We start from the raw sequence: 15,481 nt of genomic DNA, 5'->3' as shown, positions 1-15,481 counted from the left end.
ATCATGTATCCCATACCAACAGAGAAAGGAAAAAGAAACACTTTGTGTAAAGGAAAAAGGACAAGGGTTAGGCAAGGGTTTATGATTTTTTTTTTCAATTGGGGCAATAGGAATGACAGAGAAAATGTTGGAGAGAGAGATGAAAGAGAAAGGGTTGAGAGGAATGAGGGAGGTGAGTAAGGGTTTGGGAGTTTCGTTTTTTTTTTTTTTTTAGAGTTTTGAGAATGAAAATTATTTAAATATCCTTTACCTTAAAACTTAGAATCCATGATAAATGAGGATATTTTTGTCTATTATAATCCGGTACACATTGTTAAAACGTACCAACTGAAAAACAGGCGCGTGTTAACAAACCCCTATATATATATATATATATATATATATATATATATATATATATATAACAAAATATATTGTATATATTTAATATATATATTTAATTTATTGACAATGACATTATTCTATTATTTATTTATTTTTATCATGTGTGTAATTTTTATTATTTATATTAGTATTATTATGTTATTACCTTATTATATTAATAAATATTATTATGTATTATAATATATTATTATATTGTTAAAAGTCCATAAATTTTGAAACTTTTGGACTTTCACATTTGTTTCCGTTTCAAATATGAATTATTTTGAAATGTTAGAACTTAAAAACATGTCAAAGTTGTTCATAGACATTTTAAAAAGCTTGAATTTTTTTATATATTTTTTGTTTTAAATTTCAAATTTAAAATTTGTTACCATGTTTTTACAATTTATTTATGATTCCGAATTTCAAATTCAAACTTTGTTACTATATATTTTAAATTTTAAAATTTTTATGTTATTGACAATATGAACCTTAATTTTAAAATATATTAAAATTGAATTCATTATTTACTCTTTTATCTTTAAATTTATATTATTATATAATAATATTATTTTATTATATTATTGTTTCGGTTAAGTAAGGTCGATGGACGATCGTCTTCTAGTCTGTTCCTGTTTCGGTTGAATTGGTTCAAGGGTTAGTCGTTCTTCCTTTTTCTACTTTTCTTCGGTGACCTAATCTTTTCCGAGAGCACAATCCACTTTGATGGGTTGTTGACCTGCAGAAGACACTTTGACGCTCAAGTCAGATATGTTTGATAAAGAGATCTTTATTGTATTAGGATAGAAAAATATTATGGTACTTGAACATTAATTGTATATTTATAGGGCTTATGACAACCAAGTCCGTTGATTAACCGTTAGTGCAATATATTTTTAGGCAATCAAACCCAATAATATCGTATACTTGTCAAGCGTAAAGCAATCTGACTTATTAATACCTATTAATTGTCCATAAATGACAATTAATTCCAATTGGTATATTTCATATAGTACATAAGCCCCCCAAGCCCAAGCAAGCTCTTTATTGAAAGAGGTGCATTGAGATTATTATGAGCTCTAAAATAGGTCGCTCAGGTTGTATTTAGGGAGTCTATTTTCGATGCGCTTTAAGTCTTCATTCCTTTCTGTACCAAGCGGCATACTCTAGGAGTTTCTTTGGATCTGTTTCCTGTGCAAGAAATTTTCACTCCAAAAAATATGCGTTAAACAAAATAAAGTAAACTCTTCAATATTTTATAATCTATTTTTATAATGAGAAGGTATTGGAACCTGATAAAGTTGAACGTAGGTGGTCCGAGCGGGAAAGGACTGGACTTCTTGAGTAGTTGATTGATAGGAGTTCTTTTTTGAACTATTTTCTTTAGGCCGAGCAGTAGGGATTCCCTTTTGAGAGCGACGAGCGGTAGGGATTCCCTTTTGAGCTTAAAAGCCCGAGAACCTTTTCCTACGTTGAGCGACGAGCGATAAGGACTCCCTTTTGAGCATAATAGCCCGATAGCATTTTCCTATGTTGGGCAATGATCGGTTGGGACTTCAGCTTGAGCTTAATAGCCCGAGAGCCTTTTCCCACATTGAGCAACAAACGGTAAGGTCTCCCTTTTGAGCATAATAGACCAAGAGCCTTTTTACTATGTTGGGCAATGATCGGTGGGGACTCTCTTTTGAGCTTAATAGTCCGAGAGCCTTTTCCTAGTTGGGAAATGATCGGTGGGGACTCCCTTTTGAGCTTAATAGTCCGAGAGCCTTTTTCCACATTGAGCAACAAACGGTAGGGACTCCCTTTTGAGCATAATAGCCCGAGAGCCTTTTCCTATGTTGGGCAATGATCGACGGGGACTCCTTTTTGAGCTTAATAGCCCGATAGCCTTTTCCCACGTTGAGCAACGAACGATAAGGACCCCTTTTCAGCTTAAGAGCTCGAGAACCATTTCCTAGATCCAGTGGCTGAGTGGTTTGTGCGTTGCGTCCTATTATCTGCACTGAAGAAAAATAACAATTCGAATTTGAACTTGTAAAAAAAAAATATTGTCAATAAAACCAATGCATTTATGAGGTTAGACAATTAATATCAAAATAGCCTATGCTAAAAGACCGAACGACCAAGCAAATAAGACAGGCTAGGCGGCGACTGATAGAAGTTCTTTTTCCAGAACGTTTCCCTATGTTGAGCGCGGAGTTCTTTTTCCAAAACTTTTTCCTCTAGGTCGGGCGGCGAATGATAAGATTTCTTTTTTAGAACTTTTTCCTGCGCAAGATATATTTTGTTGAAAATAGAATGGCCTAGTTTCTAAACCAAGAGGGGGTGAATTGGTGAAATACAAAATCAGAGTCTTTTTTAAAATCTTTTTCGTAAAAGAGAGAACTTTCAAAAGTTTCTTGAATTGCAAGGAAAAAAATAATTCAAGCACACCAGAAAATAGTTGACTACGTAAAATGTAAAGTCGACTTGAATGTAAAAGTGTAGGGATAGAGAAATCAAACAGAAGTTTTTATACTTGTTTGGTCAAACTGCCTACATCCAGTGTCCTTCTAATCCTAGGAACCAAATGCATTATAATGGTCAAGGTTTTTACAACAAGATTTCAATAGCGACCTCCATGTAACACCTCTCTAACCCTTTAACCAAAATATAGGCATATACACACAAAGAACAACAGCAAGATATCCCCTCTCCTATAGTCTTTAATCACTTTGGACAATCCTCAAAGTCCTAGAACGCAACACGTCCTCTTCCTGTAATCACAACAGGGTAGCCACAATCTTCACAAGATTGAGAGAAGTAGTTGATCACGTATCAGAAACACCTCTATGTGCAGTATGATCAATTTGTCTTTGAGCACAAACACTTTCTCTACAAGCAACTACCAAAGAATGATCTCCACAGTCTTTCTTGATGAGTTCTTGGAGCTTAGCACTTTCTGCAAATCTGAAAAGAATCAACAAAAACGTTAAAATCACAAAAGTTTTCTTCAGAAATCAAATTTGCATTTATAGTTTATCACAAAATTAACGCTCCTCTAGTCAATTATGCTATTAATGGAGTTAACTATACACAGTCAGATATAACAGTTATAACAAAAAGTAGCAATCAGACCAACTTAATTGATTACGCATTTAATGCAGTTGACTCACAATTAATGCTTAGTCAAGGACATAAAATTTAGTCGTTATACTTCACAAGAATTAATAGATTTTCAAAACATAACTAACTAAGTCGAATGGCTTGCGCACATAGTCGACTAAGTCACACTTCAATGTAGTTTTGAAAAACTTTCTTGTAGAATTATTCACAGAACACTTTGAAAAAGTTTGTGCAAAGCCACGAGTTTTAATCGACTTGCTTCATAATGAAGTCGACTTAAAATTATTGTTTTGCCACACAATATAAGTTCAAAAAAAGTGCATGTGGTTTTTCTTTTCCAAATCAAATGTTATGCAATCACAGATAATATCTCATGTAGTACACAATGAATTTGCATACAATGACAGAATCAACACAAACATGTTCTCAAGTAATCATAGACATGAAGGTTACGAACATGCAACACATATCAATACATGTATTATTAATAATGTGTTGTCATCATCAAAAACCAAAAGCTCTGTGAGATTGTAAGGTTTATCTAAACCAGTGCTCCCTTTATCAACAATCTCAACATTTTCACACACGAAATATGCGTTAAACAAAATGAAATAAATTCTTTATAATTTATTTTTGTAATGAGGAGCCATTACAACCTGACAAAGTTGAAAGTTGGTGGTCCAACTGATCCAACGGTAAGAAATTGAACCTTCTTGTGCATAATATTTTTACTCGCAAAATTATGCGTTAAATAAAATATTCAACATTTTATATTTATAATGAGATGGTATTAGAACCTGATAAGGTTGAATGTTGATCTGAACCTTCCTGCACATGATATTTTTACTCAGTAAAATATGTGTTAAATAAAATATTTAATATTTTATTTTTATATTGAGAAGTTGTTAGAACCTAACAGGGTTGAACGTTGGTTTGAACCTTCATGTGCAGGATACTTCTACTCACAAAAATATGTGTTAAATAAAATATTCAACATTTTATTTTTATAATGAGATGGCATTAGAACCTGATAAGGTTTAACGTTGGTCTGAACCTTCCTGCACATGATATTTTTACTCACAAAAATATGTGCTATATAAAATATTTAATATTTTATTTTTATATTGAGAAGTCATTAGAACCTGATAAGGTTGAACATTGGTCTAAACCTTCCTGAAAGTTCTCAAAACAAAAGACATGTTTTTAGAAATTATTATTAAATTTTTTGCTCGTGCAGTAAAACATAGTATTGATCTGAAGTAACGATGTCGAGACCGAGCGTGCATCTAGTTCCTCGTGGTTTCATGGGGATGCCGCTCTGCCCTACGATGGGTGCCAAAATGTTTTGGTTGAATTGGTCCGAGGGTTGGTCGTCCTTCCTTGCTCTACTCTCTTTCGGTCATTCAATCCTCTTTTAGAGCGTAATCCACTCTGATGGGTTGTTGACTGCAAAAGACACTCCGACGCTCCAGTCAAATATGTTTCATAAAGAGGTATTTATTTTATTAGGATAGAAAAAGATTATTGTACCTGGACATCAATTGTATATTTATAGGACTTATGACAGTCAAGTCCATTGATTAACCATTAGTGCAATATATTTTTAGGCAATCAACCCAATAATACCGTATATTTTTAAAGTATAAGGCAATCTTACCTATTAATACCTGTTAATTGTCCATAAATGACAATTAATTTCGATCAGTATATTTCATATAGTACAGCTTCGAATCTCAATCGTTCGCGTTCCTTCATGAGTTCTCTTCAAACCGATTAGTGTTTGACTTATAGAACAAGTCAGACAAGAAGGTTTTAATGAATTGAATTATGTCAAAAAGTGTATATCAAACCTATATTTATAGAGTTTATAATTATCAAACCTATTAATGGATTATTATTAGTCATTAAGATACCTGTTAACCGTCAATTAATGACCGTTACCCTATTAATCAGCTTTTAACTATCTTTTACAGATGTCTGTACCGAGCTGCCATGTCTCATCGGTAGTCAGTTCTCCTAAACATGTATCAATCGACACTCCAATACAACGCTAGAGGACATTTAATCAGTTTATCCTTGATGATAATTGCTCAAATAATCGTGCTCTAGTGTCGACACCTTGACCAAGCAGTTCAACCCAATTAGGCGACAATTACAAACCCCACCACAACTATTGAGTTGCTTGGGGCTCGGGAGACCTATGTACTATATGTTGTGTCGATCGGTACACATTTAGACGAACTGACTACCGATGGGGCATGACCACTCGGTACAGCTGTTAAAGGTAGTTAAAAGCTAATTAACAGGGTAACAATCATTAATGGACGGTTAACGGATATCTTAATGGCTAATAATGGTTAATTAATAGGTTTTATTATCATAAATTTTATAAATATAGGTTTGATACACTTTTACTTTTTGACATAATTCAATTCATTAAGACCTTCTTATGAAACATATCTACCTTATTTAGAGAGAACTTGTGAAGGAACGCCAATGATAGAGATTCAGAGTAGACCATAACAAGACAGTCATCCACTGACCCTACTTAACCAAAACAATTATGATTATTATTATTGTTATTATTATTATTATTATTATTATTAAATATTACTATGTATTATAGTATATTGTTATAAAATTACAAAGGATGTAAAATAGTAAATGATGTAAAAATATAAAGGATAGACCATGAAAAAAATGTAAAGAGTAGATTATGTAAAAATACAAAACATAAGAATGTAAAGAATATACGATCTAAACATACAAAAAAAAATAGACCATGCAAAAAAATGTAGAGTAGTTGATTGCAATTTTTTGCTTGGTGGGATTGAAAGTGTGGAAACAAATATATATATATATATATATATATATATATATATATATATATATATATATATATATATATATATATATATATATATATATGCATACACTCGTCTAATTAGTGTATAGAAAAATTCATCTAATGTGTATTAATAAACTTATCTAATTGTATAGATACATTCATCTAGTATGTATTGCTAGACTCAAACAGTGCATGGACAAATTCATTTGATGTGAATTAAGAGACTCAGATAATCATTAAATTGATATAATCATCTAATAAATAGGGTATGAACAAACTGGTCCAATGCCTATTAAATGACTCATCTAATTATTGTGTTCATCTAATTATTGTATGAACACAATTATCTACTATCTATTGTTAGACTTGTTTATATATGGACATATCATGTGATGTGTAGGGGTTCAACACTCACACATACACATAAGTCTCCATACTAATAAGATATTATCCGTTTTGGGTCAAACCCTCACGGATTTGCTTTTGGTATCACTCCAAAAGGTCTCTTATCAATGAAGGTATCTTATGTGTATATAAACTCATGTACATCTCTTATTTTTTCTATTAAGGACTTTGTTTGTACCCAATACTAGTCACCAACTATTGTATTCAATTTTTTAACGAAAAAGTTTGTCGACATGTTCTATATATTTTTTCTTATTTTTTATAGTTGGTGTGTTTAAAATATTTTGCAATAAATATAAGTTTTCCTTCTTTATTTTCTTTAAAAGTATTCACTCAATTTTATTATTTTAATTAAAATATTTTTGTGATTGAAAAGTAAAATATTAACTGTTATATATATAAGTTTGGTATTTGTAAGCTATAAGTAGTATATATTGTTTGATAAATTATATTTAAATTTCACTTTTAATTTTGCAAATTATATAAGTTAGTCAATAGGAATTAAAAATACAATAATAAATATAGAAAAATATCATTAACGTTTTAAATTATTTATTTATGTATGTATGTTGGACTCACATGTTAGAAAAACATTTTGACAAAATTATATTTTCTTTTTAGTCTTATAATTCTAACTTTAAGATGCTTGAAAGTTATCAATTTAAAACTTGAGTTTTAAGTAAAATGTGATAAAGCCTAAACCTTGAAAATCTACAGTTGATAGTTGATGAGAACGTGTCATGTATTAGAAGCATATATTGTCAAATTTCAACATCATATTTAATTGCATGTCAAGTTGTGGATGTGTTTAATTTTTTCTTTTAGGGAATTGTTTTTGTTGTCGGTTTAAAAAATTGCTTTTTTGTGATAAGTAATTGATATTTGTTCCTACTTATTGTACATTTTTTTGTCCGTTAGAGGAAGATAGATACAACTATCTTCTTGGGAACCCCTTCATTTTTATACATTATATGAACATTAATATATGAAAAGATGATTAATTTAATCATAATTACTTCAGTCACAAAACTCAGCGGTTTGCTAAGCATTTAAGTAATAAAAAAACCACAAATATTAAGTTTTAAAGTTTTATATAAAAGGTGGTGTTAAATATTTTATATAAACAATTTATATTTTGGAGGTGGTCAATTTTCTAACATATCCAATTTCAATAGTAGTATTAAAATAGATAAATTGACTTGTTATCTAATTCAAACAAAAACAAAAAAAAAAACAAGTATATTGCGTTGTGAATGAAAAAATTGAATATGATATAAGAAAAAAAAAATCTACAAACATTAAATTTTAAATTTTTATATGGAAACTAGTGTCATGTGTTTTATATACGTCTATCTGTATATAAATAACTCATATTTAAAGATAAATTCAAGCACATAAACCATATAATGGGTGGTTAATTTAATATTAAGAAAACTTTAAAGACTCTAATGCATAAGTTAATCTTATTGCTTTGTATCTGAACAAAACAAATATATGATGTTTTCAAACAGAATCTCGTATTCACAACCCATTATAATGCGAAGAATATTAACTAAACATTATAATGTGCACAACATCACACGTCTGTTGATAAAATTTCAAGCATTGTCTTTGTTTCACTGTCCATTTATTTCCTATCTCTAGCCTAATCCCATTATATAGAAAAACCAAAAAACAGAAAAATTGAACTAAAGCTTAGATTAGTGATCACTGTTCACCTACAGTTTTCCTTGTAACACGAATGTAGCAAAAGACAGCAGCAAAAGTGACAGTAACAAGGCCACCTAAGATCACACCCCCACCTGCCACTGACTTGTCTGTGGAATGATGTTTTGCTAGCCTTCTGATATCAGGAGCCTCAGCTTCTTCTGCTTTAGAGTCTCCCTCTTTCTGTGATGATGACCCTCTAGACTCACCAAGAGCCTCATCTACAATTTTGTCACTCAGCTGAACCTCGCTCTTGATTTTTACTTCCAAAGGACTAAGTCCTGGCATTGGAGCCTCGGACTCTAATGACAATGCATGAACCACAATGATTTTTGTTACAAGGAGAAAAACCAAACCAACCATGTTCATTCTGAGCAAACTATGTCAAGTCTAATGGATTTAGATCTTGTGGTGGCTGAACAAGGAGAGATTCAGAGAAGAGAAAAGAGGCAACTTTAAGGAGAATCTGATTGAATACACACGGGGTGGAGGGGGCTTTATAGAGAGGAATGAAGGGTGAAGATCTTTGTAGAGAAGTTGTGGAGAGAAACTTCTCCAAAAATGTTATGGGTCCCATGGATAATAAATATGCCATGATGAGAAAGAAGAGCTGCTCCATCTTAAGCATGGATGCACTTGTCTTGAAAATGAGACTTTTCATTTATTCACTACTTTTTTTTTTTTCTTATACAGAGATGTCAAAATGAGTCATTATTTGCGGGTTAATTGGGGTTGAATTGGTCCATTAATTCATTTATCTAATTTTATTTTTATTAAAATTTAATTTTAATTTTATAAAAATATTATTATTATTTTTTACTTGAAAAGATTATTTAGGTTTTTTATTTTCAAAATTAATTAAACATCTATGTTGGAAGTGAAATTGAGAGTGAAATTTGTTTAGATTTAAATTATAAAAAATTTGTAATTTTTTTTATTTGAAAAAAAATTGTAATTAAATGAATCAATGAATCAACCCGTTTACCCACCAATCTATGGTGGATCGAGCCGAATTCGAATTTTTCTACCTTGTTAATAAACGAGTCAGATTAGAATAGTTCACTAAGTGACCAACCTTTGGTGGGTCAGACCGGGTCAAACTGGATTATCTGTTTTGATATCTCTGTTTTTTATTATCGTATTAAGTTTTCACTGCTCTAAATAAGGAAGAAGACAGTTGGCACATAGGTAGCTGGAAATTGGAAGGCATTTCCTATCAGATTCCTGATGGAATCGTAGGTTTGGTACATAAGTAATTAAGTATGGGACGTCCCTATAGTTATGGATTTGTGATCATCACAGCAACAAGTACAATAACTTGTTTCTCATGTCACTGTTTCTCCCAGCTCATTTCTGTTCCCGCGGTTTACCATTATTTCTCCTTCCATCCAAACCTATTACACTAAAATATTTTACATATCTTATCATTCTAATACAATCTCTACTTCCACTGTCATTTCCATATCACCCATTTTTCACCACATTTTAATCTTAACTTTACCTTCATCTACTCTAATTCATTTCAAAACAATCATTTTTTTCTTTTTTCACATAGTCAAAATAAATTTCAACCCATGACCATTCTAGCTTCACGTGAGTTCAAACTAAAATAGGTTAACAAAAATCTAAAATTTAGATTTTTTAAACATGGATCAAATTGGATTTGGTCTGAGATTAAACAGATCCAAATTCAGTTGAAGTATGTTAACATGTAACTCACCTACAATAATCTTTTTTTAATTTTTTTTTACTAATTTTTCACAAGTTTTTATTATCACTATTTATTTTTTCTAATTATAAAGTTGACAATTTAATATTTTTAAATACCATAATGTTGTTTAATAATTATTAAATAGTTTTAATGTCTAATTTACTTGTTTTTTAATTTATGTAAATTGAAATTTTAATGTTTAATTATTATTTTTATAATAATATTTATTAAAATAAATGAAGATTTTGATTATATTGTTATAAAATAAAAAGTCAAGTTAATACATTTTAATTATATTATAATAAATATATAAAATAAATGAAAAGAATAAAAATATCTTTAAATAAATTAATTTACTAACGTACCAATTCATAATAGATTGAGTTAGATTATAAATATTTTTGCTCAAAAAAATTAAAGTAAATTCAGGTGACTCACTTTTCAATTAACTTGTCATAAATTAATTTATATAAATCAAATTAACTCATTTTAACTTTTTTATTTATATATTGATAAAGAACAACAATCATATCAACTAGACTTAACAAGTCCATAAAATATACTTGTATTAATAAAAAAATCATAATAGTTGTTCATGCCCAACATTCTTTACAATTTAAAAAAAAAAAAAAAACTTGTACATTTGTGTTTTCTTAATTTAAAAACTAAAGGTTAATTTTAACAAAAATCCTGAACATATGGATTTAAAATATTTAAATTTAATATCAGTAGACTTCTATTTTAAAATTTTGAAAGTTATCTAAGTTCTGACATACTCTATATTGAATCGACGAAACCTAGTATCGAGAGAATTTGAGGCTGCACGAGACATTATTGTGTACGAGGCACCCTTCCAATATTCAATGGACTGGACTCCCAAACTTTCATTTCCCTTAATTCATATTTTAATTTTAAATACGTCTGGGAGTCCATCTCAAAGTTAGAGTTTTTATTTTCCATAGAATAAAACTTCGATAAAAAAAAAAAGTATTGCCAGAAATATATATAGTTCTTAAATTTATAAATACATGTAATATGTAATATAAGTTCTGGAATATTCATAATTTAATGTCGGTTAACGAGGAATGCACTTGATACACAAATCACAAGCACCAGAATATAGTATTCACAAAACAAACTCAAACGTTGATTGTCAAATGAAGAAAATGAACAGCACACAAGCAAGAGGACCACGGGACCATAAAAAAAACACTCACCACCAAGAGACCACAAAGATAGCGAGAGGAAAGAACAAAACCACAAGAATGAAGCAATGAAGGGGTGCAGGGAGACTATACACATAACATTAAGTCACAATTTATTCTTTCAATAATTTTTTGTTACATTTATGGAAAGCTAAAATCATCCACTTGAAAGTGAGAAAGATTAGAGGTACACGAAGAAATATTTCACATAAAAACATATATTTTAAAACCCAAAAAATATGGCTAAATCCAAAACCATTATCAATTGACACTTACTTCATTCACAAGTATACACTGCTCTTTGCATCTCCCTATTCCTCTTATTTAAACTGATGTCAATATACGTTGGATTTTTAAACGGATGTCAACGTTGATAGATAGATACCAACATCTGTTATTTAAGAATTGAGGGTCTACGGATGTTGACATCCGTCCAACCAAATGCATAATTTAAATCAATATGGGTCTATTTGCATCGCAAATATTGAGGGAGATCAACACCAGTTTCCAAATCAACCATTGCATCCCTATTATCATGGACGATATGTTGATATTAATCCAGATTCGTATGAACTATACTCACATAATTATTCAATGCTTCGTCATCTTCTTGCTCATGTTTCTATTGTTATGATAACAAACGAAAAGGTTCGGTGCCAACACCACCTGCTTCATTTATTAACAGCAGATTTCCTAATATTCTAAATGATCTTATGTTATACCATCATGACCTTCCAGGGACATTTGGTCCCAAGTTCATAATTCTAAAAAAGTCATTTCTATTGGACTTATTGTAAAAACCAATCACATGCAAGATGGAATAGTGATTTCAACTATGAGATGTATAGTTTTGCAATCCAGATATTGACATCCGTCCAATAAGGGATCACAAAAACTCCCTTATGCAGTATGTGCAGGTATAGAAGCATGGAGGTGTAAGGATGCATGAAGATTTAGAATTTAAAAAAGAAAAGGTAAATAAAGGTAAGATATTTTGGAAATAAAAAAATAGTGAAAAAGTGTAGGGAACACCTAAGGTGGTGGAAGAAGCAATCTCTTATCAATTTATTCCTATTACCGTTAAGAAAATCGTCAAACTCTCATGCTAATTAATAATGCCAATAGTTGTGTGACAAAATAATATAAATTTAAAATGTTTCTTAAAAAGATGCTGCAAATTCGTTATCCCCACGATTTTTATATTTTATTCTTTAGCTTGTGTTTTTTTAAAAAAAAAGATAGAAACAAGTATATAATTGGATAAGATAGTTATTGATGTTGACATTTTCCAGAATACACAAATAAAACATTTTTTTAAAATTTACAGATAAAAGTAACAAGAATAAAAAAAAAAAGGATTAATAAGATAACATGAATAACCATATTTTTAAATGACTAAAAAAACTGGGATTGACGAAATAAAATAGGGAGATATTTATTTTCACCCCAAAACAAGAAAATACTCATTTATTAGTTGAAAGGGACCAGATAATTTTATAGAATGACCCTTTTTCCAAATTTCATCTAAATTGTCACTTCAAAATCTAATCTAATTTGGTGGCCGAGAATATAGAATATCAGCAACATATTAGTATAACCTTTTCAGATTGTCTTCAATGGCTTTATCTTTTATTTTTTCGAAAGCAGTAAATCATTTTATAATGGAAAGAAGAGATACTCAGTACAGCTAGCATTATGGGATTGCGGGCAGAAGGTCACAGGAAACAGCACAACAAATATTTCTAGAAAAGCAAAAACTTCAAAACTTTGACATAATTATGGTTATGAATCTTCCTATTCTCTGCTCTTGAGAATGTCGTCTTTTTTGTTAATCCGATATGATTTTATTATATAGAAAAGATTGAGTTTCCCATCCATGTTGGTTTGAAATTGCGGCAAATCCATCTCAAACTCAAATACTTCATGCTTTGTTCCCATCTGCTTTGTGGAGAGAGTCACCATACACTATTCTATCCTATTATAATCCAATCAATCATTCACAGCAAAAGCAGTATAATAGAGAAATGGAAATTCTGCAAATGAAATAAATCTACTCTGAGAGTGGCAACTCATGCAGCATTACGCAGGAAAATTAAGAGAGTAGCAGTTGGCAGGGAAGAAGCATCTTAAAAGACAAAACAAAGGTAAGTATAATTCACATATGATATGATGAGTTAAAAACAGAATGGGGATACCTGAGCACATTAGGCCAAGATCAGAAGAATGACCATTTTGCAACAAAGTTCATTTTAGTTTTACGGCAGCTAATCTCCAGGGACCACATATCAGGATTCATTAAACCTAAGCTACCATTAACAAGTACATTAGCTAAGAATTTTAGCCATGTTCAAATGTACACTATGAAGAAGAAGGAGGGGATGAACTTATCCCTGATTCACCTTCACCGTTCTCGTGTTTTACACTTAAGGATAAGGAAATGGGCTCCATATCAACATCCTCTTCTGCTCCTCCCCCCTTAGAGTTACTAAGTGAAACCATGGATTCATTTGCAGACACAGCCATTGAGGAACCAGAATGATTCGCCAATGGAGAATCTTTGGAGGATTCCTCAGAGAAACTGGAAACTGAAACATTGGGAAAGTTAAGACGGGCACAGGATCCATACATTGCCCTCGCTGCTTCATCATATGCAAGGGCAGCTCCAATGGCAGTGGGAAAAGTACCTAGCCAGAGCCTATTCCCTCTGTTCGGCTCTCTGATTTCAGCAACCCACTTTCCCCAAGTCCTCTGCCTAACACCTCTGTAATTACACCGCGAGTTCTCAGGCCCACCTTTACCTTTCATACACCCTTTTTTTGATCCCTTGGCAGGAACTTTGCGAACTGGTTTATCCGCATCATCACAGGAATCAAGCTGGGCATTATATTCTTTCCATTTCGCCAGTATCTTAGCCAGGGACTTGGTTCCGTCCCCCTTACTATGTGCTTTCGCTAACATGTGCATCCAATTCAAGTTGCACTATGTAATGGGCAGGAAAAACCTACAATGTTAACATTATAACATAGCAACACTTAATCAAACACCTGCCAAGAAAACAAGTCTTCAACTTTATGTGTGCATGAGTAATTATTTTGCAAAACTGGTTTTGAAAGAAAAGAGGATGTGATTCACGTGTGGATGTTTTTATTCTTAAAGCAATGGTAAAACTTTGTACAAATTATTTTTATCAAAGCTCCATAAAGTTGCTTGAACTCAAGATCAAATATTCAGTGTGGAATCAAACAAGAAGACATTTTGCTGGTACTTCAACCTGCTTCTAGATAACTTAGTGAGAACCCAAACACACAAGTAATAAAAATTCAACCGCTCACTCGCTGTAACTCAAATTGTAACCTATCTCCGATGAGAAACTGAAACAAATAACCCCATTTAACATGCTAATCATTCCACTGTTCCTTCAATAACATAGCAAACATCACACCACTCTGCAATTTGTACTAACCCAACTCTAAAGTCACCAATACAATTACTTCTAAAATTATCCAAACAATATCTAATGCAAATGCCAGCAAGTGATCAGTCCCCTTCCTCGGTTCATCAGTACAATTGGGAATAAGAAAAACTAAGGGGAAGAGAAAATAAAAGTCCTTTGAGAAGGGAAAAACAAGAAAAAAAAGGTGAAAGAGCTAAAACCTGAGAGGGTGTCGGAAAGTCGAAAGCTTTAGTGTGTTAGGCGCATCTCTGGTCGGGGATGGGAGATGACGAAGAAAACAGAGACGAGCTCTGCCAACAAACACCGACAACTAATTAGGGTTCACCAGCCGCTTCGCTTTGGTCATCATTTTCAAGAATATGCTAACAAACAAAGAAGGTAATCAATAATAAATGTGGCAATAAAGAAAATTAATATTACTTCCATCACTCTTTAATTGCAGTGTTACTGTTTTCTTTTGCTTATCTTTCATTTTAACATTTTAATTGTTTTTTATTTCTGCCATGTTTACATTTTAGTCAAACACTAGGACCTTCAATGAATTCCTCATCCACTCCCACCAAATTTAACCTAATTAAATTAGGTTAGATTTTATTAATGATTAAGTTTAACTTAATATAAATAAAACTAATTTTAACATATTTGAGACTCTTATATTCTATTGTAAATAAATTGTATTATGC

The 15,481-nt window shown here is 31.4% G+C and overlaps 1 protein-coding gene across 5 annotated transcripts; it reads right to left on the bottom strand.

Moving 5' to 3' along the window:
• Nucleotides 1-13,006: 13,006 nt before the first annotated feature.
• On the bottom strand, nucleotides 13,007-15,175 carry LOC106760865 (putative dehydration-responsive element-binding protein 2H). Of its 5 annotated transcripts, none has more exons than XR_002668055.1 (3): nucleotides 14,999-15,172; nucleotides 13,540-14,345; nucleotides 13,007-13,319 (listed from the first exon to the last, which is right to left on the bottom strand). XR_002668055.1 is itself a non-coding variant. In XM_022781598.1 (3 exons), the coding sequence occupies exons 2-3, from the start codon at nucleotides 14,306-14,308 to the stop codon at nucleotides 13,310-13,312; spliced, it is 570 nt and encodes a 189-aa protein (XP_022637319.1). In that variant the 5' UTR covers nucleotides 14,309-14,345; nucleotides 14,999-15,173; the 3' UTR covers nucleotides 13,007-13,309. The 5 variants fall into 5 exon arrangements, 4 of the variants coding, with proteins under 4 accessions (XP_022637319.1, XP_022637318.1, XP_022637317.1 ...); XM_022781598.1 differs by having other exon boundaries at nucleotides 13,007-13,314; nucleotides 13,744-14,345; nucleotides 14,999-15,173; XM_022781597.1 differs by having other exon boundaries at nucleotides 13,007-13,282; nucleotides 13,744-14,345; nucleotides 14,999-15,173.
• Nucleotides 15,176-15,481: the final 306 nt, after the last annotated feature.

Source organism: Vigna radiata, chromosome 5 (genome assembly GCF_000741045.1).
Source record: "Vigna radiata var. radiata cultivar VC1973A chromosome 5, Vradiata_ver6, whole genome shotgun sequence".
Lineage (NCBI taxonomy): Eukaryota > Viridiplantae > Streptophyta > Magnoliopsida > Fabales > Fabaceae > Vigna > Vigna radiata.
The sequence above is the reverse complement of the archived record's forward strand: the minus strand, read 5'-3'. Positions and strand labels throughout refer to the sequence as shown.